Source organism: Melanaphis sacchari, unplaced genomic scaffold (genome assembly GCF_002803265.2).
Source record: "Melanaphis sacchari strain LSU unplaced genomic scaffold, SCAv2.0 Contig0_pilon_pilon, whole genome shotgun sequence".
In the NCBI taxonomy this organism is placed as follows: Eukaryota; Metazoa; Arthropoda; class Insecta; order Hemiptera; family Aphididae; genus Melanaphis; species Melanaphis sacchari.
Genome location: NW_020270366.1, coordinates 23,831,466 through 23,857,882, shown reverse-complemented (window position 1 = coordinate 23,857,882; position 26,417 = coordinate 23,831,466). Strand labels below are relative to the sequence as shown.

The 26,417-nt window shown below is 25.0% G+C and overlaps 2 protein-coding genes and 1 pseudogene across 7 annotated transcripts; 2 read left to right on the top strand and 1 right to left on the bottom strand.

The window, feature by feature from the left end:
* Positions 1-9,496: 9,496 nt before the first annotated feature.
* LOC112600641 lies at positions 9,497-10,291 on the top strand (annotated as a pseudogene).
* Positions 10,292-14,106: 3,815 nt separating this feature from the next.
* LOC112604122 (protein AAR2 homolog) lies at positions 14,107-15,820 on the bottom strand. 2 transcript variants are annotated; one of them, XM_025353009.1, is made up of 6 exons: positions 15,731-15,820; positions 15,457-15,665; positions 15,124-15,353; positions 14,872-15,052; positions 14,672-14,785; positions 14,107-14,598 (listed from the first exon to the last, which is right to left on the bottom strand). In XM_025353009.1, the coding sequence occupies exons 2-6, from the start codon at positions 15,621-15,623 to the stop codon at positions 14,175-14,177; spliced, it is 1,116 nt and encodes a 371-aa protein (XP_025208794.1). In that variant the 5' UTR covers positions 15,624-15,665; positions 15,731-15,820; the 3' UTR covers positions 14,107-14,174. The 2 variants fall into 2 exon arrangements, with proteins under 2 accessions (XP_025208794.1, XP_025208804.1); XM_025353019.1 differs by having other exon boundaries at positions 15,727-15,787.
* Positions 15,821-15,983: 163 nt separating this feature from the next.
* LOC112604092 (translation initiation factor eIF-2B subunit alpha) lies at positions 15,984-22,998 on the top strand. Of its 5 annotated transcripts, none has more exons than XM_025352986.1 (8): positions 15,984-16,161; positions 17,224-17,325; positions 17,618-17,757; positions 20,125-20,241; positions 20,609-20,721; positions 20,805-20,949; positions 22,026-22,151; positions 22,820-22,998. In XM_025352986.1, the coding sequence occupies exons 2-8, from the start codon at positions 17,250-17,252 to the stop codon at positions 22,970-22,972; spliced, it is 870 nt and encodes a 289-aa protein (XP_025208771.1). In that variant the 5' UTR covers positions 15,984-16,161; positions 17,224-17,249; the 3' UTR covers positions 22,973-22,998. The 5 variants fall into 5 exon arrangements, with proteins under 5 accessions (XP_025208771.1, XP_025208763.1, XP_025208756.1 ...); XM_025352978.1 differs by lacking the exon at positions 15,984-16,161 and adding an exon at positions 16,190-16,259; XM_025352971.1 differs by lacking the exon at positions 15,984-16,161 and adding an exon at positions 16,215-16,255.
* The last annotated feature ends 3,419 nt before the right edge of the window (positions 22,999-26,417 follow it).

Sequence of the window (26,417 nt, the reverse complement as noted above, 5' to 3'; positions counted from 1 at the left end):
TCGAGATTTTTGGATACAATCGCTGAATCATATTATAGACTGACGGCTACTGCAAATCTATAAGATATCACATAAGAGTAACAAGAAAAAAGTGAAACAAATTGGTAATCGAGACGAAAATTTAAGTAAAAATTTATAAATATTTTAATAATAGTACCGTATGATTACTGTATGTTCTAAGATATGTTTCTACAACTAGTATCAACATTAGAATAAACATACTAGGAGGAGAAGTACGAAACGAATTTCTGTGTACTTACTTAATACAAATTCGTTCAAAAAAACTGAGTTTTAGAGGTAGAAAATATGTTTTGAAAACTTTGTTTTTAGACCATTTAGTATAAAATAATATGTTTATCCTAATTATATCGTTGTTGTAGAAACATTTCGTGTCTATACAATATATTCATGTCGTGTACGTATGTACAGTATATTGTACTCGAATAATACATTTTATTCTCACGTTTCAATATTGTAAAACGAAATTAATATTTTTATTTATACTGTGTTAATTGCAAATACTCTTTTTTACTATTTTTAAATCATGTTTTGCATGCGTTTTAATATCAATTGCTAAATAATATATTTTATTTTATACTTAATTTTATTTTTTTAACTAGTGACTCAATAAAATTACTTGAATTGACGGAATCCAACCTTCTGGGTTTTAATTACGATCATGGAAGTTTTTAGTATTTGATTTAATCCGTATTATAACCACAAGAGAATGTTACTTAAGGTCTTCTAAAACTGGATACAGGATTTTCATTTAACGAATAAAGTATAAGAAATCCATTAATGATTATTATACTTAAGTTGATATGGAGAACTACCTTTACAACCAAGCTTCATCTGGCAAATTTCCTATTTGCGCTACTATCAACTAGGTTGATAAATTCGATTCTATGAGGGGTTTTTGTTTTGTGTCATTTGTAGTAGGCACTTTAAATAAGCTATTTTACTCCTATAATGGCTAAGTTTTTTCTTCGACTTCAACAAGTCACCTAGAGAAGCAGCACAAAGTTCAACGAGTTGATCCAGCTTGGATCACTCAAAAACTAGCTCTCCTCTGTGTTCATATACATAACTATATTCTATTTTTTGTCTATAGTAGTGCCTTTTTTAGCCTAACAAAGTGTAGATCAGTTAGCTGTGGAGTATCGCATGTCTCTTTTAAACTGGACCATCCGTGTTGTGACATGTGGATTTGGCACTGTTCGATTAATACGGGTGTTTACTTGGTATATATACCTAGCTGTATGTATCATTCCGATAACATACCTGTATAAATGTATTTAATACAATATATGACATATTACTGTATATATGATGTAACTGAAAGAATTTACATAGATAATATTATGTACTTTAATTAACTGCTATGTAATATATTTTATTGCTAACAATTTTTAAAATTTAAATATAATAATAGATTTATAATAAGTTAAATATATTATATATAAAGAAAAAATATTAATCAGAACAAAAGTTATTACATAAATAGCTAGTTAATTATATTTGTTTGATATTTCTGTTATAATCTGTAACTTATAAGTGTATATAGTTGCATTCTTGAGTATAAATATACATATTATTTTTATAAAATTAGGATTTAGAAAGATGCGTGTATAGTTTATACTTATATTGTATGATTGTATAATATAAAATCATTTCCATTAGGCTATAAGATATTATGTCAAATAATTATGTACATAATACATAAATAATATATAAATTAAAACTATGATTATAAGGCCATCTACATTAGAATATTATTTATAATATACACTACAAAGTTTAATTATTTTAATAATATTTCTAAATTAGTGATGGTTTTAATAAAACATAATTTGAAACGCACGGTTATATGGATTATAATCTAATTGAATCTATATATATTTTTGTATATATGTATATAACCGTTATTTATTAATTCAATGAATCATAAATGACGAAAGTAAAATAATATGCTTGTATTAAATATATGCGTGCTTAATACTCTTGTATATATATATATATATAATATACATTATATATATCTATAGACTTATTATTATAAGGTACGTGAGTTTACGGTAAATTCGGTTCGTTCATTTGTTGTATAATAGTGTATATTATATATTATAGAAAATCAACTGCGCTATATAGTCAAAACTAACCTCGTTATAAAATTAAAAAATAAACACGTAGGTATAATTCTGGAGCGCATGCATAAAAATCAAACGTGCACACAAAAGAATTCTTAGTTTACAATAGAATACTTCTAGAGGAAAGAACTAGAGAAGGACATCGTTTATATTTATTCTAAATATAATATAAATAAATAGTTAAATAAATAAATAAGTATAATATATATGTTATACATGGGTACAGAGTACAGATAAGTGCCCATGTATAATAGACATATTATAAAGATTTTTGTAGAATAAGTATAATTTCGAGTTTATTCTTGACACGAATCTAGAGATTATTTTAAAGTCTGCGGTTGCCATTGCACCATAATTTGGAATTTTATTAATACCTAATAGGCAATAAGTTAAAATATATTTCTCGCTGTTCATTTTCTAAACAAAGTAAGTGTAAATTATTTTAATTAAACTTAATATTAGATGTAAGAGTATTCATTGTCACCTTCAGGATGCAATCACAATATAATATGTATAATTTTAAATATGATTAATTCTATCTTCTTGCCCGCTTGGAACAATAAGAAGAGTCGCAGTGTCATAATATACTCCGTGTGTGCATAATTATTTAATTAATTTAAATTAAATTCTAATACGAGAAAGGTAATAGTTGTTTCAAGGTTCAATACCTTAAATCTATATATTGTAATTATTATTTTTATAATTTATTCAAACGTATGAGTAATACCTCCCATTTAAATGAAAATTAGTGTAATAACAAAATATATTCATACACCTATATACTTACATAACAAAATTAAAACTCAGTCAAATAACCATGGTTGTTGTTAGTATTCATTTTCAAAATAATAAACTGTTTTAATCAGTATACTAATATAATATGAGTAAACATAATATGATTATAAAAAATTAAAACGTTAGCGCTTTTTTCATATTTTATGAATACATGATTAGTGATTACTAGGACTCGGATTTTGTAGCAAATGCTTCTTTTGAAGGGAGTGTAATAGAAAGATAGTTATTATATATAAATACGTTTTGAATCGTTCTAATTTCAATAAAGTAAGCTTTTCTTGCTTTTTTGGCTTTTTTCCACAAAACCTACTTTTTATTGCTTTTTCCCTTATTTGCTTCTTTTTTCTTATTTTTTACTAACCTGGTGACCCGCCAAGAAAGCTGAAAAGAAGTTGGTGCAGAGACCTAGCAATAACATAAAAATTATTAACTTTCATTACCCACAGATTTAAATCCCTCACACCATAAGTACTACTGTTAAGTAGTTCCTTAAACTCATGTAAACTCATGTAAATACACATAAACACCGCATATAATATGCTTATTGTAAACTAACTTTACAGATTGTATATTTTTCCAAATAAATGTTAAAAAAAAAAAAAAATTACTTATATTTCTTAAAAATTTAACTTATTTATAAGTTATAGACTAAAAATACTATATTATTATTGCCAGAAATTATAAAACAAGTGAAAGAACTAGTGATAAATGGATCACTGATAAAATAACTATCATTATTGTGCCGAAATTGTATAGTTTTAAAATTATCTGAATTATATCTGCGTATTTTTATAGCACATTCTAATACTTAATTTTACCAGTAAACATCAATCAGTGAGGTATAATATTTTAAATAATTTCTCTATAATCGTTGTTAGCACCCAATAGGATGAGTTTTAATGAAAGTAACTTGATCAAATATAAGGTCGTAAATTCCTTTTTTAATATTTTTTTTTTAACATTTTTAATTTAAATTTGTTTTTTTAGAATTTAATTTAATGAGTTCTTTTTTGCTTTTTTTTTTTTAGCTACTTAAAATGCTTTTTTAAGGATTTATTTTGCTACAAAATCCGAGCCCGAATGATTTCTATTGAATATAACCCAGGTTAGATTACGTCATATATTATATGTGTAGATATGATTCATCGAGTAATTAAAATATAAAAATTACTTAATATAATTGAATTCATTATTTTAACAAATTTATTTAGTCTAAATTAAATCATCATACAGAAATTCAGTATAATATTAACTTATAATATAATAATATCGTAAACCTAACCTATGCAGCATTAGTGTAATAGATTATGGACTGGTATTTATTTAAATTACCATAAATAGCACAGCATCCACCAATATCTAATATAAGTTATAACATTCAAAATGGATTTTGATATTAAATTATTTTAACACATTTACTATCATCGATATTTCAATATCAAAATCCAATAAAAAAAAAAATACATAAAAATAAAAATAAATGATATTATAGTCAAGTGTGTTTATGTTTAATTAATAACTATGTAATGCTTATATAGTTATATAAAATATTATTATATAGTTTAATAGCTTAAAGACTTTATTATAGCTGATAGATACTGAGTAGATTATCTAGTTTAATATATATGTGTATATGATACTATTTATTGTTAAGTCTAATACAGTAGAACCCTTCTCATACGCCCTCGGCTGGTCCACCGCTTCGGTTGATCCAACCATAGTATAATCGATATGAATACTATGTAATTTAAAAATATAATTTGGATTTTCTACTTAATAGAAGATATTATACAAAATAAATTGCTAGTTTAATATTTCCCTTATCGCTTTTCCGCTTTAGTACTCCGACCTCTCTCGTACCATTTCTATCGGTGTGCGTATTTTGGAATATTGCAGTTAAGTCTAGAATTTCATTTTCTAAACAAAAATCTATTGCTAACTTTTTTTCTAAATAATGTAAAATATAATACATTTTTGATATAATCTTGTATGTAATATGTAAATAAAAAAATGTTCTGTATATTCTGATAATCCGACCTTTTTCGCGTTCCAACCACACCCCCAGTCCCAAAGGTGACGGATTATAGAGGTTCTACTGTAATATAAATTAGAAATTTCCTGCATATTATGATTTAATATAACAGGAGTAGCCAAAATGGAAAGGTTCGCGGGTCACATAGATAATTGATAAATACAATGATACCAAGATCCAAGATTGACACATTTTTTAAAATTTGATAATTTTTTATAAGCTAATACCTAAAAAATTTAAATTCATAATAATATTAAGTAAATTTTGTTTTTATAAATAAGATGCATGCCGCATCTAACAATGACAAGCCGCAAGTTGGCCATCTATGTAATATAATGTAAACTAAGTTCAAAATAATAATATTTATTAATTATTATTTATATTTGTATATCTTTATGATTCTTGTGTTTATAGATTTTTCTGATTTTTCTTCGATTTCTACAATTTTAGTTGGTTTAACATTGAATCGTTCAGAGTAAAGACCAGCAAGTAATCTTACATATTATACTTCGTAGTAATCTGATTACTTTATAATCGTGCCATCGTGGACGATGAAAATCGATAGTTTGAAACTTCTAACTTTCTCTAAGCAATTCAGCATTTCGTTTATAGAAACTAAAAAGTTTTTATTGTAACCCATGAACTGCTCTGTATGACAAATTTCAGTAAATATCAAGCTAGAAATTGTGTGAAAATGAAAAGATTCCAATCAGAAATATTTCACTTTCATAAATTGTTAACATTAAAAAAAAAAAAAAAAACATTGATTCATATCCATAGACGGGGCTTACAAAAAATGTTATGGTTAATACTTAATCAAAAATCATAAAAATACAAGCTCTGATAAAATATTATTTACAATTTTAACCATAAAATAGTTACTGTTAGTTTCTCTCTAAACATTTAAATTGCTCATGCATAATACGCAATTTAAATCAATACAAAATATATTAATCATATGCTGATATATGTATTTGAAATTACTTTTACATTTTTGCCGTGTACAATTTAAAGTTTCGGAGTACCTTAGTTAAGATATCCATTATAAATGTATGACGTGTAGATTACATGGACAAATATTAGTGGGTGTCAAGGGAACTACTCCCTTTTTGTGCTTTTCTTATACACGTTCTTTCGAATAAAAAGATTCTATACAGTTAAAACATCAAAAAGTTCCTTTTAGCACATCTTAAAATAATAAATTAATTATAGAAATTTACATTATGTTATAAAACCATTCATTTATATAATTCTCTGAATTAAAATTATAGAAAATAACAATAAGAAAGTTTAAAAAAAACATCGAAAGAATAAAAGTAAACAGCCGTCAAAAAATTATTTTTTGGTTAAACTTAGTTTTAAATGATTTTTATTATGAAGTTATTTGTTATTAATTACAGAATTTTAAATAAATGTCACATATATTATTCGCTTGTAATTATACCACATAATAACTTTTAAAAGAGGTTTTGGGGGTTTATTGTAGAAATATTTAAATCTACAGTTTAAAAAATTGTTTGGCAATACTTGTTTTTTGTTATACATAATTATAAAGGTCATTTTGATTTAACAACTAGCTATAAATCTCTAAAAACAAAATTGACTAAAAAAGAGCTATTACGAAATTAATTATAAATAATAAATTTATATGATTTATTAAAATTTTAATATCATATACCATATTAGTTTTTTTCATTATTTTTGGTGGCTTTTTTTCAATGACTGTAAAATTGCTTCTAACTTAGGTACATAAACAGTATTAAATATTTTATTGATACATTTTTACATATTAATTTAGGCTTAATATATAGTACTGTTTACAAATCGACAACAATTATTTAATATTAATAACTAAAAGTTAAAACTATAAATGTTACAAACTTTTTGATTTTAATAAATCCAATTGTTGATATATATTAATTATTATTTAATTAAAAAATTAAATAAATGCGAATAAAACATTACAAAAATAATTTTTTTATATTTATTCTGAGATAGTTCTTTATTTTCTGTAAGTTCAAGAAATATTACTCAAGAGTCAAGAAACAATACTGTCTGTAGTTAATTACGTCAATTTTGCTTTGCGAAGTCTGATAAAATTACAATTGATTACAAATTATTTATTAAACTATTACATATTTAAAAAAAAAAATAAAATTTATAATTTATAAATTAAAAATTATTTTAGATAAAACATTTTACTTTTAAAAAGTTAAAATTACTATCTATAATTAGAAAAAAAACATTTATGTAAGAGATATATTCTTGACTGCTTACTGCTTATAGTATATGGAATTGATCACTGACCCTCCTAATAATATAGTTGAATATATTATATTTTAGTGATGTGGGTTTCATAAATTAATTAATACAGACGTACAAAATTGTAGTGTTACTAAAATAAAAAAAAATAAAAAACGAAGGAAAACAACATAATGAACATTATGCTATAAAGTACCTACATTGTACCTATACTGTGCAATGTGTGTATAATGTATATATATAAATATAATAAAAAAGTATATTATGTAATAATAGAAAAAAAAATACTTAGGTAATATATTATATTCTTTTTGATAAAAGGAAACCGAGTGAAAGTGCAGTTTTTATTTAATATATAATATAATACGAGTATAACTAAAGTACTCAATGAGCCTTTTTTAATTTAGTTTTTTTTCGGTAGGTATATAATATATTTTGTTCATAAACAAGCTTTTAGTTTTAATTAAATTCAATAACAAAAAAAAAAAAAAAAATAACCCAAATGTAAAAAAATGCATACCTACGTTCTCTAAGTTTACAAAACTAATAACAAAATGTTAAATCAAATTTATTAAATATAAACAAAATTCTATTTAATAGAATGAGAATCTATTTTTTTGTAGCGATGTATTTGCAAATGGGGAGGGATATAGAATCTTCCATTAGCCATTTTAAGCTTGTTTATATGACATTCCTTTATAATAATATAAATATATATTATTTATTTTATCGTGCTTGGTAAAGCAAAAGAACACAATTAATTACAAACAACATTCATTACTGAGATTTATTTCTAGGGCTTAAATAAATAAGAAGTTATCTTAGGATTAGATAGATACTATATACTATGTAGTATGAACGATTTTTTGGACATATATTGTTTTTTATCTTTTATAATATAATAATAAGTAATAAGTCATTTTTTATTTATATGTTTATCAATATACTCTTTAAACGAAAACATAATAGATAAAAGAAATATCAATGAGAATTATATAAGTAAATAATTTAGAGTCATAGTGATTAGTGACCAAATTTTGCACCCAAAACTTCAAAATGCGCTTTTAGCTGATTATGTTTTATTTTAGTACTTATTGAAGAGATATTATACATTTTTTTAAATTTTAAATTAATGTAGATGCAGTGACACTGATTCTGTTTAGTAACTGAATGCATATTCTTTATAATAAATTATTAAGCTTATTATTTAAAATATAGATAAGGAACAATTGTATTACATTTTCAAGATTTTTTTACCAAACGAACAATTTTTTATTCACATAAATCAATAAAAAAAATTGAATAACACAAAAATGTCATTAAAAAGTCAATTAAAATATCTCTAAAAAATTTTTATTAAAATCTTCAATGAACATTTCAAGTTCTTTTAAAGACCGATGTTTTGTAAACTGTCGTGATTTTTTATAATTTATTGTCAACTTTTCTTAGTTATTAAAAAATTACTTATTTGATATATCAACTAGATCCAATGTAGTATCAAGTCTTCTGACCAAAACTGTGTTAACAGACAAAAAAAAATTCATATTATAATAAAATGTTTATATAATATTTTATTCTTCACTCAAAATTTAAAATAATAATTAGTAAACTATTATAGTTAAATCATAATTATATATTTTTTTAAATTGTCACAACATTTTAATCTTAATAGCTACACTTAATAATTATATAATGTTCTTTGTAACTTGTTCTTACGAAATATGGAAATTTATAACTTCCAAAAACACAGCTACATAGGCATAATTAAAAAAAAAATGCATTTTAAGTTAAAATTTCAATCAAATTAATTATTTTAACGTAAAATAATAAATTTCTCCTAAACTTTATATAGTTATTTTTTTTATACTAATTAAAAAAAATATAATATCAATAGTTAACACTAGAAATATTTTACCATATTATTATTTTTTACATATTTAGGAAAAGGTACCAACAATTTAATTTTGAAAATATTTAAAACTTATCTTAAGAAAATTATATTAATCGTTGACGTTAATTTAATTTAAATGGTTTTTAAATAAATTATGTTTGAAAATATGTTAGGTATATATCGATGCATCAGGGTTTAAATACTAACGATACTGAATAAGTGAAATACAGTAATAATTTACTTTGTATTCGTGTGTTATTACATAGTATTCTAAAAACTTAATACATTTTTTTTGAAGTTACAAGGTATTGTTCAAAAATTTTTTTCAACTATCATGGTTAGTAAATAGTAATTCAAATAATTAAAATCATTCGTCTTTCTAATCAATGGATATTTCCATTGAAGAATACTAAAATATTGGCCGTGGAGGTGCTTAAATGTAAAAGTCACTGAAGCTTCGATTATTGACGAACACCGATCATATAGTGTAACTGTGTTCACCCTGCTTACAGATGACGGTCAGAAAAACTACACGGAAGTAGATTTGTCAAAAAATTTTGCTATTCCTATAGCTGAAAATATGAAGAAAACATTTATTGGATATTAACGGAAATCCGATTTTAGAAATAAATATGAAGACTTGATTCAATAAAAAAAACGTATTCACCATAATATAGATGGTATCTATTGAGATTTTGTTTACGAGAACCAATAGTTCAATGAAATAATCCGTAACTAAAAGGAGATAACTAAAAATGTTTTGACACGATTGCCATGGATTTATTGAGTGTTATATTTGACAAACACACTAAACTTACCAATAATCTATGTAATCTGACCCCATGATAACTTACGCGGAACGTATGTTTACCAGACATCTCTCAAACTCTGTGGTTGTCTCTAATTTATTAGCATAATAAACCATTCCCAAGACATTCGTCTAAAAAACCGTAAACACCGCTCTTTCGGGGTATCGTTATGCTAATAATTACTTACGATGAATGGGTGCTGAGAGTTACTAATCCAAGATTGTACGACTTATCTCCAAAAGTTCATCTATCCATAATACTTCAAAACTCCCATTACATAACTAAATCTTCGAGACTAGTTATTCTTAATCCTATTGACATAGGCGATTTTCACTAAAAACCAAAAAAAAATATACCACAAGTAAGTAAAATTATAAAATGATTTCTACCTAAAATATATTAATAATTTCTACCTTAAAGTAACTATACCTTAACTAACAGTAAAATAAAACTAAAATCATAACTACTTATGGATGATTACTATAAAATGTATAGTATTAGGTAACCTAACATAATGAAATATTATACTTTATTCTTTTCTTTATATAAATTGAATTGAAAATAAACTACACAATTTATAGTATTTATTTTTATTTTTCACTCGCTCTTTTTTAATTATATTATTGTTTCATTATTTTTTAGTTGGAAAAATATATTTTTAATAATCTATAAGGTATAATTTTTGTAAACGCATGTAGTGTATGTCCAAAAATTAGATAAATTGTCATCGGATATAAAATAGAAATAGAAATTATACGAAATTTTCCAAATAATTCATATTTATTCACATTTATTTAAAAAACAAGATAACTCGTTTATTTTTTATTATCATAGAGCATTTTTTTTTTTCTTATACGAATCATCTTTATTTTGTAAAATAATTTACTTATTTTTTTTTTTTTTTTTTTTTTATTGAAATAAGCCTCGGCAGCTATGGCCATTGGCAACAAAGTTACTTATTTAATATTGAAGTAAAAATGTATTATTGATTTCAATAATTATGTTTATTATCATATTGCCATTGTCTATTTTAAGATGTATTAAAGTTGATACATATTATAAATTAATTTAAAAAAGCATTTTGCCAATATTCTACAAAATGTTTTATAAAAAAATTAAGAACAAATTAAAGATGTACCAAAGAATGTGATGATAAGAAAATGATTTCTTCAACAAGATATTCTTCGTAAGATTTAATAAACGATTTTGTATACGTTTTATTGTTATTTATTTAAATTTACATTTTATATGGTGCATCCAAAATAAAACTATTTATTTGTCATAGAGATACATTACCCGGAATTTATGAAACTGTGACGACGGCATTCCTGTACTCGGATTTAGTTTGTTTTTTGACCAGCCAAAAAATATAGTTAAGTTCGTTAAATGTTGAAATAGCAAATATGGACCTGTTCGCAATCAACAAAGAAACATTGTTAAGTAACATCTTAAACCTCATTAATTATAAATATAAAACTATTCTTTAATTTTAATATGAAATTGGACGTAGGTATTTTTTATTTTTTTGACTTATTTTTGTTATAGATTCTTTAGGTAATTCAGGTATTCTAAACAAATTTTAAATTCTAAGAAGAGTGATGAATGATGATAGATTGATTTTACAATGATGTGTGTGGTTTTTTTATGTATATGTACACTAGAAGTAGTCAATAACATGCTTTGATTTTAAAATTTAAATATAAGTTTGAATAGCAAATTGGATATAATTTGTACCTACTTTAGAGAGGTCAAAATAATTGTTGGGGAACAAAAATTTTAAATAATATCTATTTTGGCTGGATTGATCATGTTGTATCTTTAGCCAGTGATTGCTCATAAATCATTCGAGCAACACCTCTCATACACAGGATTCTGCAAGCGACAACTAGACTTGAATTTTCAAAGGCTAAACTTGCAAAGTTATTTTTTTATTTGTTCCATCTTATTTTATCTGACAAGCATAATACACTGCTACACTGCTTACACTACTGTAAATCAAGTAAATTACATGATCATAATATATAGGTATACTTAATATTATCATTATACTTTATAGATTAAATTTTTATTACGGTGTACTTGATAAAATTCTCGTCTACACTACTTTGAAAGCCCTTCGAAAATCAGGAGGAAGGTATTAAGGTAATATTGGTACCTGGTATGTGATTTTATGTTTTAACACTTATAAGTGTTGGGGAGTATCTTCTAGATCCAGGCCCTATCTTAGTTTTCTTTTAATCTTCATTATCCCTACCTATATTATAAATCTTTTATTTTTCACATTATTACATTATACCTACTATATTATATATTAAACTAAGAAAATAATAATTATAAGGTCGGTACATAGGTACCTATTTATTTATTTTCACAAATACAATATTTTATATGTTTGATTTTAATATATGTATACACAATACACTATAGGTAGGTATACAATTTATTATACTTTATTACTTTATGTAAAGCAATTTATTATTAAATTACTCATAACAACAAGTTATAAATCATACTACAAAGGAAAAATACTCATAAATTCATAATAATATAAAGATTATTTTTACATGGTTTAATGTTGTCTCGTTTGTACAAGTTACAACTATGTAACATGAAGTTTTAATCGTTAAATTGTGTACATAAGAAATAACAAACATTTATAATTTAAATATATAACATAAAATGTTAGCAATATGTCTCATTTCTCCCTTTTAAATTAAAACATTGTTATAAAATAAGATGTATCAACAAACGAGCTTGAATAATAATTTTAATTTTTAACTTTAAATCTGATTAAAAAAAAAAAAAAAAAAAAAAAACAGTAATAAAAACATAGAAAGTAGGTACATAATATATCGTCATACTTGCAATATAAAAATAATAAATACATAATAGAAACTTCCTTTAATTCATACAAATTTAAAAAGATAATTGAGTATATTTGAATGAAATCATAATAGGTGAGCGCTTGGGAACAGCAAAAGCGATAATATTATATGCTACCCCTGAACTTTTTTTCATTTTACTGCAAGCAGTTAAAATATTTAATTATGGAACTCAATAAATTTTATCTCCATAAAGTTTTGTTTACATAACATACATTAAACATTATTGTAAGAAACAATAATTATTGGTTACAGAATTACAACTATAAAAAACAAATCCAAATGTATATTTAACGGAAGCTGTAATTTTAAATTAGTAATCATTACTACAAAAAATAAAAATTTACATCACGATATTAATATTACGGTCAAAAATTAAAAAATAAATTTGGATTTAAAAAAAAGTTTTATTATTCAATAAAACTTTATCAAAACAATTTTAATTTTGATACCTACCTAAAATAAAAATGTAAAATTATTGAACTGTTTTCATGGAAAATTTAGAAAACAGGCCAGATTATCCTTATACTGATTAAAATGAAGCAACATACCCTAATGTAAGAAATTTAAGTCATACTTAAACAATTTAAAGTATGAATATTGAATACAACATATTATTAAATAATATACACGCTGGCTAAAGCATTATTTGCAATATAACAATTAATATTATGCATATTAAATACAAGTTAACAATAATATTATTATTTATAAATGATAATTTATGAATATCAATATACAAAATATATATTAAAAAACAATTCAAAATAAACATCAAAATTTTATTTCTCATTTAATTCACCGTGCTATGACCTCTAAAATATTAATTTACGTTTAGACACAATTTAATACCTGCATTATAAACATAGTAAAAAGTAAATATTTAATTAACACAATTAGACTAGGACAGGGGTCGGCAATTAAATTCTATGGAGGTCCAGAAAATCAAAAAAAAAATTCCGAGGGCCAGTAAAAACTAAAAACTCAGATATTAGTTAATAATTGTTGTGTTATCACAGCTATTATTGTAAATAGCAATAAATGATAAACACTATTATAAAATAGATAAAATATATATTATGTGTGGAAAACCAGCATTATTAAAAAAAAAAAATATTTTTTGTGGTCCAATTATTTTTCCTTTTCGGGCCGGATTTGGACCGCAGGCTGCCTATTGCCAACCACTGGACGAGAATATTAAAAGAAACAAATAATAATTTAAAAATATATTTTATTTTGAATAATATTTTATTCAGGAAATAATAAATTATACTCATATTAATTATAATAAAGTTATAAAAATTAGGTAGTTGAATTACAAGTAATATTGTATTGATAAAATTTGAAATATTAAACTTAAAATGAGTCTTCAGTACAGTCAACAACAACAGGGGCTTCATCATCATCCTCTTCATTTAATCTATTGAATTCCCATCCAAACTTTTGTTGCAAAAAGCGTTTTATTTGAATTGTACCATCTTTAAGATCATCTTCTAGTACAAAATCACAAGTTTCTAATGTTCTAAATAATTCTTTTAAGCCATTATAAATAACATTATTGTTTTCAACAATGTCAACTAAAAAGTCTTCAGGTATGGTTTCTAGTTGATGACGTATTGCTATAAAAAACTTTGCAAAAAAGTTTTGATCTTGGGATATAGCGTCTTTACTCATACAAAATAATTGAAATAGCTTCTTCCAGCGCTCAAAAGACTCATAACTTAAGCCAAGAAGAAAACAAATATAGGAAAATTGTAGTTCAGCTAATAAATCTATTTTACTGAAAATAAAAACATATATTAGTAGATAATAATTATAATAATAAATACTAAGATATGATAATAAATAAAAACCTATCGTGTTTTTCAGCCATTTTATCAAGTATGTATGAAGTATCAAGTGAATATTTAGTGATTTCTGAAAGTGATGAACCAGGGGGATAATGACATTCTGGAGGTTCAGTAAATCTAAATCATATTGAAAATTTAAATACAGATATAATATACATTTTATTATAAAATAATATAAAGAAAATTGATAAAATTTAATTTACCTTATTTTATTTTCTTCTTTTGGCACCAGATTAGGCAAATGTTCATATCCAACATCTGTTTCACTTCTAATAGGACCCCATTTTCTTCTTTTTTTTGTGTTTTCCGTAACTGATGTAGGAAATAACTCCATTGCTGATCGAATTAATTTTGTTTCAGGGCATAACCTCTGTATCAAGTTATCTAAAATAAAAAATTAATAACTGATAAAATGTCTGAGTACATTCTTATATAGTTTTATTAATTGTCCATACCAGTGAGCAGTGATGACAGGCCATTCCATTTAGATAGCTCTTCGTGTGGATAAGGACCCAAATAGTTATTAAATTGTAATACATTCATCTTGTATTGCATCAATACTAATTGGGGTACATCTACCAACATTTCATTTTCCACGTCCCACTTTTTTACAAGACATTCACCTTTTTTAAAATCATGAAAAAAACCACAACGTGGAGCTGTATTTCCATACTTATCGGTGGCACTGTAAAAATCATATAGTCGTTAAATAATATGATTTATTACATAAACGTTTGAATAGCAACCCAAAAAGTAACAGTATCATCAATACATTTTATTCATATTACCTGTAATATATGAAATGTATACCACGGGGTATCATTTTAACCCCTTTAAATTTATCACCAGTTGCCCAAGACATCATATCGATACCGAATTCCATGCCAGACGGAATGTCAAGAAAAAACGCTGTCGCACCTTTCAGATACAATTTCATGGCTGTATCTTGATCCATTTCCGATGTATTGTTAAATTGAATATTATATAAGGGGAGGTCCTAACATAAACGGTATATATAAATAACATTAACTTTTAAATATAATTATTATAAAACGCACTTACTTAAGTTTTGGACTTGTACATTTTATAATTTTAATTTTAAAATAACTTCACGTTCACAATACGGTCTTATCTCAGTAACAACTGTTATTGATGAAACTGATAATACTATCAACAAGAACATGGTAATTTAGGTGAACTCGTGGTTGAGATAAACGAAGTAAAATTCTACCATGGGTAAACGTGAATAAACCAAGGTGGGCTTAAAAATCCACCTAGGCCTGATTGTATTCTGTGATACAATCACGAGATGTTTATTGTTTATAATTAAAATATTTTTATTTTTTATCTTCACGCTAAGCTATATCAGCAACTAAGTTACATTAAGTTAATTTTTTTTGTTGATGTCATAACTTGTCAACGATACCTATACTTTTTATAAAATAAAAGTTATTTAAAATAATAGTGTGTTTTTATAATTAATACTTTAATAGGTAATTAGCTCTAGTTATAATTAGTTAATAATTTCATTGGCATAATATTCAGTAAACACTTGTTCTGTTTGCTGATTTTAACATTTCACTGACAGTAGGTAACTTATTATTTCAAATAAGTAATCTATTGATTATTTTAAACTTTTTATTTGTATTTGTTAAAAATTCTATATTTGTGCTTAATGTTTAAAGAAGGTAAGCCAATATAAGTTATTTAAAATGCATGATTAATTTTTGTTTACCTATTTATTTAACAAATGTTGATGCGTTTTTTCACATTTGTGTATAATATATACTAATGTTTAAATACTTATTTTATTAATATTAAAAACATATGACAACACTAAAACAGTATGCCAACTAACAACATTTAGATCTCAATTTAAAACATATCTTCTAAATTAGGTATTCTAAGAATATTTCTGTTTAGTTCTTTTTATTCTATTCTTAAGATAGAACAAAATCATGAAGATTTATAATTCTAATATTAATCTGATTCTATTTAATATTTAAAAAAAACAATAGCAATAATAATAATAAGAAACATTCTGTTGCTTATTATAGGTAAGCAATAGATATTATATTAAAGATATAATATTCTTTAATAATTGAACAAGATTTTTATGTTTAAGTTAATTAAAACAATATAATTTCAATAGGTTTTTATTTTTAATGGTGTATAGTTAACAAGCTTACTTCAATTTAAAAGTGCCTTACATATATCATTTAAAAAAAGTCACGGCTGGAAATTTATTTTTTTGCTAATTATATGTAATCTACATATCGCTTACTTGTTTATTGCAGGAAATTAAATTAACTGTTTGTATTTTTTAATGAAAAAAAAAAAATTAATAAATAATGAAAAGTTTCATATTGAGAATAGAAAAATGTTATAGCATCATTAGGTATTTAAAAAATTAAATGAAGGATATGGAGAAGAAATGTTTTCTATATGTTATATTTATGATATTTATTATTTTTTTTTTTTTTAAGAAGCCTAGCTTTTATATTGTACCTATTCAAATTGTTATGTAATAATACAAAATTATATTCTATTTTCAGAGGTATCTCAATATTTTAGTAATATTATGGAAAAAGAGTCTGATATAAGTGCTAGTATAGCAGCAATTACAACACTATTAAAATTATTGGAACATGATAAATGTAAGTACACTTAAAATATAAATAGGATTGTATAATAAGTTGTGCATCATGAAAATGTTTGACAATTTTTGATAATAGTGCTATTCAAAATTACAAGTTACGTTACTGTCAATAAAATAAAACTAATTTATTAACTTGAAAAAGAATATGAAAGCTATTATGTTTTCACAATTAAATATCTACTTATTATTATTTTTGAATATAATGTTATGTTAACTAGTGATAAATTTAATAATAACTGTACTAATTAACCAAATATAATAGATAATTTATTTTTTTTCTCAATGTTTAGCTGAAACTGTACAAGAACTTGATTTTAATTTGCAATCTGCAGTTGAAGTAATTACAAACACTAGTTTTCGTGTAACTGGTGTATCTTCTGGATGTGCATTATTTATGCGATTTATAACATTTGCTAAGTTAGATAATATTGTAAGTATTTTTAAATGTAAGTATAGTGTTACTAATATTTTATTTAATTAAGTTTCATTTTGAATATTTAGACAGTGAACCTATATTTATGGACTTCTCACAATAATGGACTACTCCTTATTAATGGATATTTTATCAAGTCCCAGCAAAATTATACTTATTAGATAGGCCTTAAGTATTTCTAATTTACTGGACCCTTTGGTACTACTGTAATATATTTTTAATTTTGAATAGCTGAATGTATAAAATAAATATAATTTCACATTTATTAATAGTTACAATAATTATTTAATATATACTAGATACTATCTATGAATATTATTCAACTGTGATATGGCTTTAAATAGTCTATATTGAAATAATTATTACTTAAAAAAAAGTAATTATTCATAGTTTCTATATTTGCAAAGTATATGTGTAATATATATATATATATATACATAACTACACCATTATGTCTTGTGGAAAACGTAAAAGACTAACTTTGGCACAAAAAATTGAAATTATAAAATTTGTGGAAGCAGAAAATATTGGAGTACGAGCAGTAGCTGAAAAATTTAATATTGGTAAAACACAGGTTAGTGATATATTGAAAAATAAATTATATTTATCACAAGCATTTGTGGAGCAAGGAAGCGAAAAATCAAAACGCAAATTTCCAAAATCAGACAATGGAATAATCGACACAGTGATATTTCAGTGGTATCTGCATGCTTGTGTCAACAATTTACCAATTTCGGGTCCAGTATTAAAAGAAAAAGCTTTGGAGTTAGCATCAGAAGTTGGCCTTAATGATTTTAAAGCATCAAATGGATGGTTGCAAAAATTTAAAGACAGGCATAAAATTTCTTATAAAAATATTTATACAGATCCTGCATTGCTTAAAGAATGTGTTATTACAGAATGGTTAAACAGTGTGAAAGAAACTATAAAAGATTACAAGGAATGTGATATATTTAACTGCGACGAAACGGGTCTATTTTATCGAATTCTTCCTGAAAATACAATGAGCTTTATTAATGAAACTTGTATTGATGGAAATTTATCTAAAGAGAGACTGACTATTATGTTGTGCACTAATATAGATGGAGAATTTGAAAAACCGTTGATAATAGGAAAAGTTGGAAAATATAATTGTTTTAAAAACATTAATATTGATAATCTTGGAATTGTTTGGAAGTCCAACACTAAAGCATGGATGACACGTAGCATTATGACTGAGTGGCTTTTAGATTTTGATTACAGAATGACTCAATCAAAAAGAAATATAGTTCTTTTTTTAGATAATGCAAGTTCTCATCCTTTGCTTAACAATCTGCAATCGATCAAACTAATATTTTTTCCACCACATATATCTTCTTATTGTCAACCTCTAGGTCTAGGAGTAATTCAAAATTTTAAGATGTTATATCGAAAATATGTATTAAAACATCAGCTATCAATAAAAAATAGTTCTGGATTAATAAATAGAATCAATGTGCTACATGCAATTATTTGGATAAAACATGCTATTAATGAAGTTAAAAAATCAACAGTTAAAAATAGTTTTATTAAATCTGGTATCTTTATTTCAAATGAAAATAAATGGGAAGATAATCTTGCAACTATTGATTATAAAGCATTGTTAAATCATTTGATTGGTGATGACTCTATTAATTATGCGGAAATAGATGACAAACTGTTAACTGAAAATCAATCATTAGATTTAATCAAAATAATGCAAGAAATAATTGACCCACAAATCAGTGATGAAGATGAAGATGATATTGAAGATGAAACTTCATATCTTCTCAGCGAAGATACAGTATTGACCGATTTGAGTCAAATTTCTGAGTCTAATGAAAAGAAAAAAAATTAACATTTAATTATTAGTTAAAAACCATTTTCTTATTTGTTTTAATCCTTTGTGTTAACTAGTAGATTTAAATAAATTTAAAAGTTAATATTGTACAATACCTGTTTATATTTCTTTGTAAAATATAATATAATATTTTACTAAAGTTTTATGTCAATTAATTAATGTTATAAATGTTAGTTTTATTATGTTAACATGAAGGTTATAAAGATAATATAATCATTAATAATATAATTAAATATACAAGTTATTCTATAGAATAACAGTGTAATCTTTTTTTAAATTGTTTATTCGTTTAATATTATTACACATTTCCGTATACAAATATAATAATGTAATTAAATTAGTTTTAAGTTAATATATTATCAAAACTTATTTAGTTAATTATTTTCAAAAATTTAATTTACTATTATTTTTATTTTGATAGTATGATAATATAAAGAGCAAGAACAAAAATTTAAACCTTAAATTCACTTCAGTTAATATGTATACTTTTATATACTTAATTTTAGACTTTTGCGGAATGTAAAAAAGTCATGTTGGATCGAGGAAAGGTATTTTTGAAGAAACTTACCGATGCAAGAAATAAGGTTGCCAAAATTACTCTTCCTTTCTTTGTTGATGGCACTGTAAGTATTGATATACCTATTTTGCACATATTTAGAAAGCTTAAAAACAATGGATAACATTTTTATATTATATTGCATAATTTACTAATGATATAATATTATACTATCATGGAATAATTATACATAATAAACTGTTAATTGTAATATGTAAATTAATATGACCTATCTTACCTGTAAGTAGGTGTTCTCTCTTTAAAGTGCGTCACTCATTTATATATGTATTATATTTTGTTTAATGTATAATGTTTGCCAAAATGTTACTAATTGGTAGTTTCTTATTTATGAAACTCTTATTTATTTTTCATTCCATTTATCATTTATACTTAATGTTATGCATATTTTATCTAATTATATTATTATATTTTAGAATATCTTGACACATTCAAAATCTAGAGTAGTGTTAGAAGCCATGAAATTAGCTGTGAATTCACAAAAAAGATTTCATGTTTTTGTATCAGAATCATCTCCAGATAAAAGCGGGTAATTTTGTAGCATATAATATAATAATAAAGTTTATAGAATGATTTTTAGACTTTTATTTAATACATTTGTTTGTTTATTAGAATTGAAATGTATAATTGTTTGAAAGCACTTGATATTCCTTGCACATTGATATTAGATTCTGCTGTTGGTTATATCATGGAAAGGGTCGATATGGTTATGGTTGGAGCTGAATGCGTCGTAGAGAGTGGTGGAATCATTAATAAGGTGATAAATTATTAAATGTACTTTTATAGTGACCAAGTGATATTTTTACTACAAGGACTAAGCAATATAGTTTTTTATACTATTATTTTATTGTATATATATATTTTTAACGTCGGGTAGGCTCAAGCACAGATATAATAGATAATTACATAATTAATACAACAACATAAGTGAGATATAAATAATAAAACATAAGTAATGTACAATATAATATTAACATATATACAAATTTATTTATACTTAAATCAAAAATTAGAGTACTGAGGCTTAAGGTCTTATAGATTATTAAAGAAAAAATCATATTTTGATGGTTCGCCTTTGGCATAAAAGCGAATTAGAGGACTATATTGAACATAAATTATGTGGTGGGTTTCTGCGTGGAATGTTAGACATGATTAATTGTAATATTGTGGCACATGGAAGGAAATGTGCTCTAACAGTGGGAGACCGGACACATTCCATTTAACAATTTGTGTAAGGTGATATCAGCTTTTTTATTTTAGTTGAAAGAGAATTAAGTTTTAGATTAAACTGAAGACTTTTTATGGTAGGGCTATCAAGGGTATTATTTATTCTTCTTTTATGACCAATAAAACATATGAATCTTCTTTGTATTCTTTCTAGTCTCAATATTGTTCATTTGTATTTGAATTCTATAAAATGGATTCATATTATAGCTTAGAGCGGACTAGTAAAAAAATAAAAAACTATTAGACATTGCTCAATACTCATTTATTACAAAGATAACATTATTTTAGCTATTTTAAGTATAGCCTATTAATTATAATACTAATACATATAATGATATAAAAAGAACAACTACTATCTTTTTCAAAGCTTGAGGTAAATATTCATTTAAACCTTATGTTCACCTTGCAATTATAATCAACATCAAAGGTCTATCATAATTAGTGTAATGAGTTAATACGTAAAATTCTGTTCTAACAGTATTATTATAGGTATGAGTGATTAATTAAGGATACTTTTGTATAATAGTATAAATATCAAAACAATCCTTTTTGATTATAAAATAATCTTGCTTTAATATTAATCTTATTCTATTTTATTTTCTATAGATTGGAAGTTGTACTATGGCTATTTGTGCTAAAGAATTCAAAAAACCATTTTATGTGCTAACAGAAAGTTATAAGTTTTCACGGATGTATCCTCTAAATCAAAAAGATTTACCTAATAATTTCAAAGTAAGTAACATTTTTAAAACTGTGTGGTAGTATAGATTATTAAATTATTCATAATTTTATCAATGTTACATATTATAAAATCAAATTTATTATGATAAAAAGAATAACATAACTTTGTTTATTTCTATGCACTGAAAAGTACAAACTGATTTTTTATAAGACAAAATTTCTTTTTAAAGCATATAGTAGCTTTATTAATAAATAACTAAATTATTTTCTTTCTGTGTATAAAATAAAAATCCAGAAACAAATGTTAAGCAAATTAATGTTTTCACTTACAATGCACACACTTGAAATAATTAAATTCTATATAATTCTCATATTTTGACTCAAATCTAACTTTATTTGTATTTTTTTTTTAATCAATTTTACCAAAATCATTATAGTCATTTAATAAAATAATGTATTTTTTATTTATTTTAATATAGTAATATTTTTTTTTTAAGTAAAAAACCATTTCAAATGCCATTCAATTCAGCATATTATCTAATAATATTTGCTATATATATTAACTTACATTTCTTTAGTTTTTTTTAATTTTCATAAAAACTTCTATCCTTAGTTGAATTCTTTAAAAATGTATAACTGTTTAATGTTATTTGTTAATGTTTAAATATTTATTATTATCTGTAAGTACAATTTTATTAATTTTTTTTGTTTCAATTTAGTACACTGGAAACAGTTCAAATGATGATCATTTATTAAATGCTCATCCTTCTGTGGATTATACTCACCCGTCATACATCAGTTTACTTTTTACTGACCTTGGAATATTGATGCCATCAGCTGTAAGTGATGAATTAATAAAACTCTACTTGTAAATTTACAATATATTTGTTATGTTAACAAAAATATAATGTTTTAATAAAAAATAATTTAAAATTAAAATTATAAACTTATAATACCATTGACTTGTGTTCAAAACTTTTTCCTATGTAAATATATATCCCACTTCATATATATTTTTAATTTGAAAAACATCAAGACGTTTGATTATTATTTATAATATGGAAATAGGATTATTGAGGTACAATGTGCATATCTAATTTACCTTTCAAACTTTAACGCACCTATTCTAAACTATTTATTTTAATTATATTTTTAGTCTATTCAAATTAATTATAGTTATAAGATAATACTGAAAAAATTGACAGTTAGTAATATGATCATTATCAATTGGGAAAGTAAAAAAAAAAATTATACATTATACCATTCTGGGGTATCGAAAAAATGGATCACAGTGATTACACATTTACAAGAATGGAGAGGTAAAGAAAATACTTGTTAAGCATTGTCTTGAGTCTTGAATGTACAAGTGTACTTAGTTTTTTAATTTAGCTTCAGTACATTACTAAATAAGAAGAAAATCTCCATCTATTGAATGAATATAATTCACGCTTTTATTAATACAAAGTGTATTACTCTCATATTGCACTTGTACACTTAATTATTTAATGATGAGCTTCGATGTCTTGTTGTTGGTATTTGATGTTGTGGAGAAAATCACACAGGTATGTTAGAAAAAGGTAAATTAAAATTAAAGTTGTTAGCATCAATAATTTTATTTGTTAATTACCTAATTAAATTAGGGCTGAGGTTACACTGTGCCCTGGGCTCGTGCAAGAGAGTCACATAATGTCTCCTCTTGAGTCAGTTATCAGTTACCTTTTGAACTTGTTATGTTATTTAGTTTTTGTTATTTCATTTTTATATATTGTTATAATTCTCTTGCACCGGAGACTCTGTCAATAGTCTCATATGTAAGCCGTTTTTATAGTAATTGTTATGTTACTCTTATTATTAATTGTATAATACAGTTATTGATTATGATTTTATGCGTTGTTCTCTTTGTAAGTTTTATCTTGACCAGTGACCAGAATATATCTTAACCGTAGGAAGATATCAGACCCTATGCCAACAAAGTCAATGTTGATTATATGTCAAACAATATGTTTAATAAAATGAAGTAAATTGAAATAGTAACAATGTAAATTAATTGTACTTGAAATTTTGTAGGCAGTGTTTACGCTCGGTGCCTGAGAACTATGTGCAGTAAGCTTGTAAGAAATAATCCTAACTTATGTGCTAAGTACCTATTGCTCTTATACATTCATGACCCTAACCATGGTGTGATCTTAATAGAGCCACCGAATTGGTTTACCATAATTACATGCGTAGGAGTTTTTTACAACAAATATTCATAAATATTTATAGATATGGGTTTTATTATTATCAAAAAGCCAATGTACAAGGAGAACTGGTTATACAACAGATGTAAAAAAATATAGTACTAGGGTATACGGTTTACTATATGCCTCCCCATAAAATTGGAGACTTATAATGGAAACATATTTATTTTTGAACATGGATGACATCTTTCAAAGCATTACATTATGTATTGACTTTATTATGTAATTTTGTGTTCTATAACTTGTGTATGAAGCATTTCTGGGACCTATTTCTAAATGGTTTGACACAACATTATAACACTTTTTTGACAAAGAAACTAGTTCCAAAAATATATTACCTCTATTATTACTGCCCTCTTTCTCATTTTGGCCCCTAAATGGTTGACACTATTAGCAGTTCTAACTATAGTTAGTTATAAAAAATGATAACTGTAACAATTTGATATTTTTAGCCCACAGATGTTACTATAGCATACCCTGCAATACCCGTGCGCATGCCTATGGAGCTATTACAATATTATCACTTCATCAAAGTTTAATAAACAAATCTGTATATATAAAAAGACTTGTCCTGGGTGATATCATCGCCTAGCCAGAACTGTTGAAGCTATGGATATGACATTTTCAGTAAATGTATTTATTACTACGTATAGGCGCCTAAGAAAGGATTTTTCGAAATTCGCATTTTAAAGGGTAAAAAGAGCATAAAATAGTTAATTTTTAATTACCGATGGGTGAGGTTCGCGGTATGGCAGCCGTTGACGCGCGGTGGCTACTGGCTAGACGTGGCCGCCCAAATGTCCGCTTCCGTGTCACCGCGGCGCCACCGACCTGCTTAATTACTGTTTTCACTATTGTTATTACTTATTAGTTATTATTGTTTTATTACTATCTATTATTATCATGTTATAAAAGTCAAAAAAATTAATGTTTTTTTTTTTTTTTTTTATCCATAGATGTAGATAGCCTTATAGGCTAGAAATGTCTTATTATAATAAATTTAAATAAAAAAATAAAAATAAAAATTTGAAATGTTGTGCGTACATTCATGAATTGTGGATTTTGTGAACTTAAGTTTTAGTTGAAGTTGTTGATTTTTTTAGGAAGATGTTACAAATTTTTTATACTCACGTCTTACACATTTTTTGATAAGGTTTTTTTCGCTAGTCCTCTGGGGTCACAAACATAATAAATAGTTTTTAAAATCAAATTTAACTCACTTCTTACAGTTACTAGTGACGAGGTACAATCAATACATTACAATAACTTGTTAATTGTTATACTGAGCCTGCGATTAATAATCAATATTCACTACATGAAAAATGTATTTTCCAGACACAACCGGTCAGAATCCTATAGTATGTGAATCGTCGTTGCGAATAAACGCTGCTTTGGCATATTCGATGTTGGGAGGCATACAATCGTCAATCAGTTTTATAACCCCTCGCTGGCTGTACTGCTAGAGTTAGGCATTATATTGTGTAGGAATGGGTTGATCAATGATCGGTGGCAAGCACCGGTTGCAGAAGGTACAACATGTGCAAACTTGCTCAATCAATTTATTCTCGTTGACCATTTCGGTAATGAATAATGATTATTACATCGTAATGATGTTATGCACATAACAATATCAAGTATCGAGATGAGCTAAAATGGTACATACAGGGTTACTATTTTACTAATGCAAGTTAGGTGATTATAAATCATAACCAATCGACTAAATGTCAGCAAGATCAAAAAGAATAAATTGTGAGAAACCACCATCACGCTGACGACATACAGTTACTGTCGGCGCCGATGATCAACACCAGACATATCCATAATATGACGTTGAGATTCTCCGAAAACATTATCGATCATCGATAACAATTACTGCCGGCGACACCGAAGTCTCTTCATTTGTGGTGTTGAACCTAGCGCCGTTGCAACTTGCAAGACGTCTCCGTATCTCCGATCTTCGTGCGTCACGGCACCGGACATTTCTTCAACGACTATGGATGTCACATGTCACCGTTCAGTGTTGGATTTTTTTTTATGTTTCCAGGTGCTATACCATTACTGGGGTGATGTTATAAAT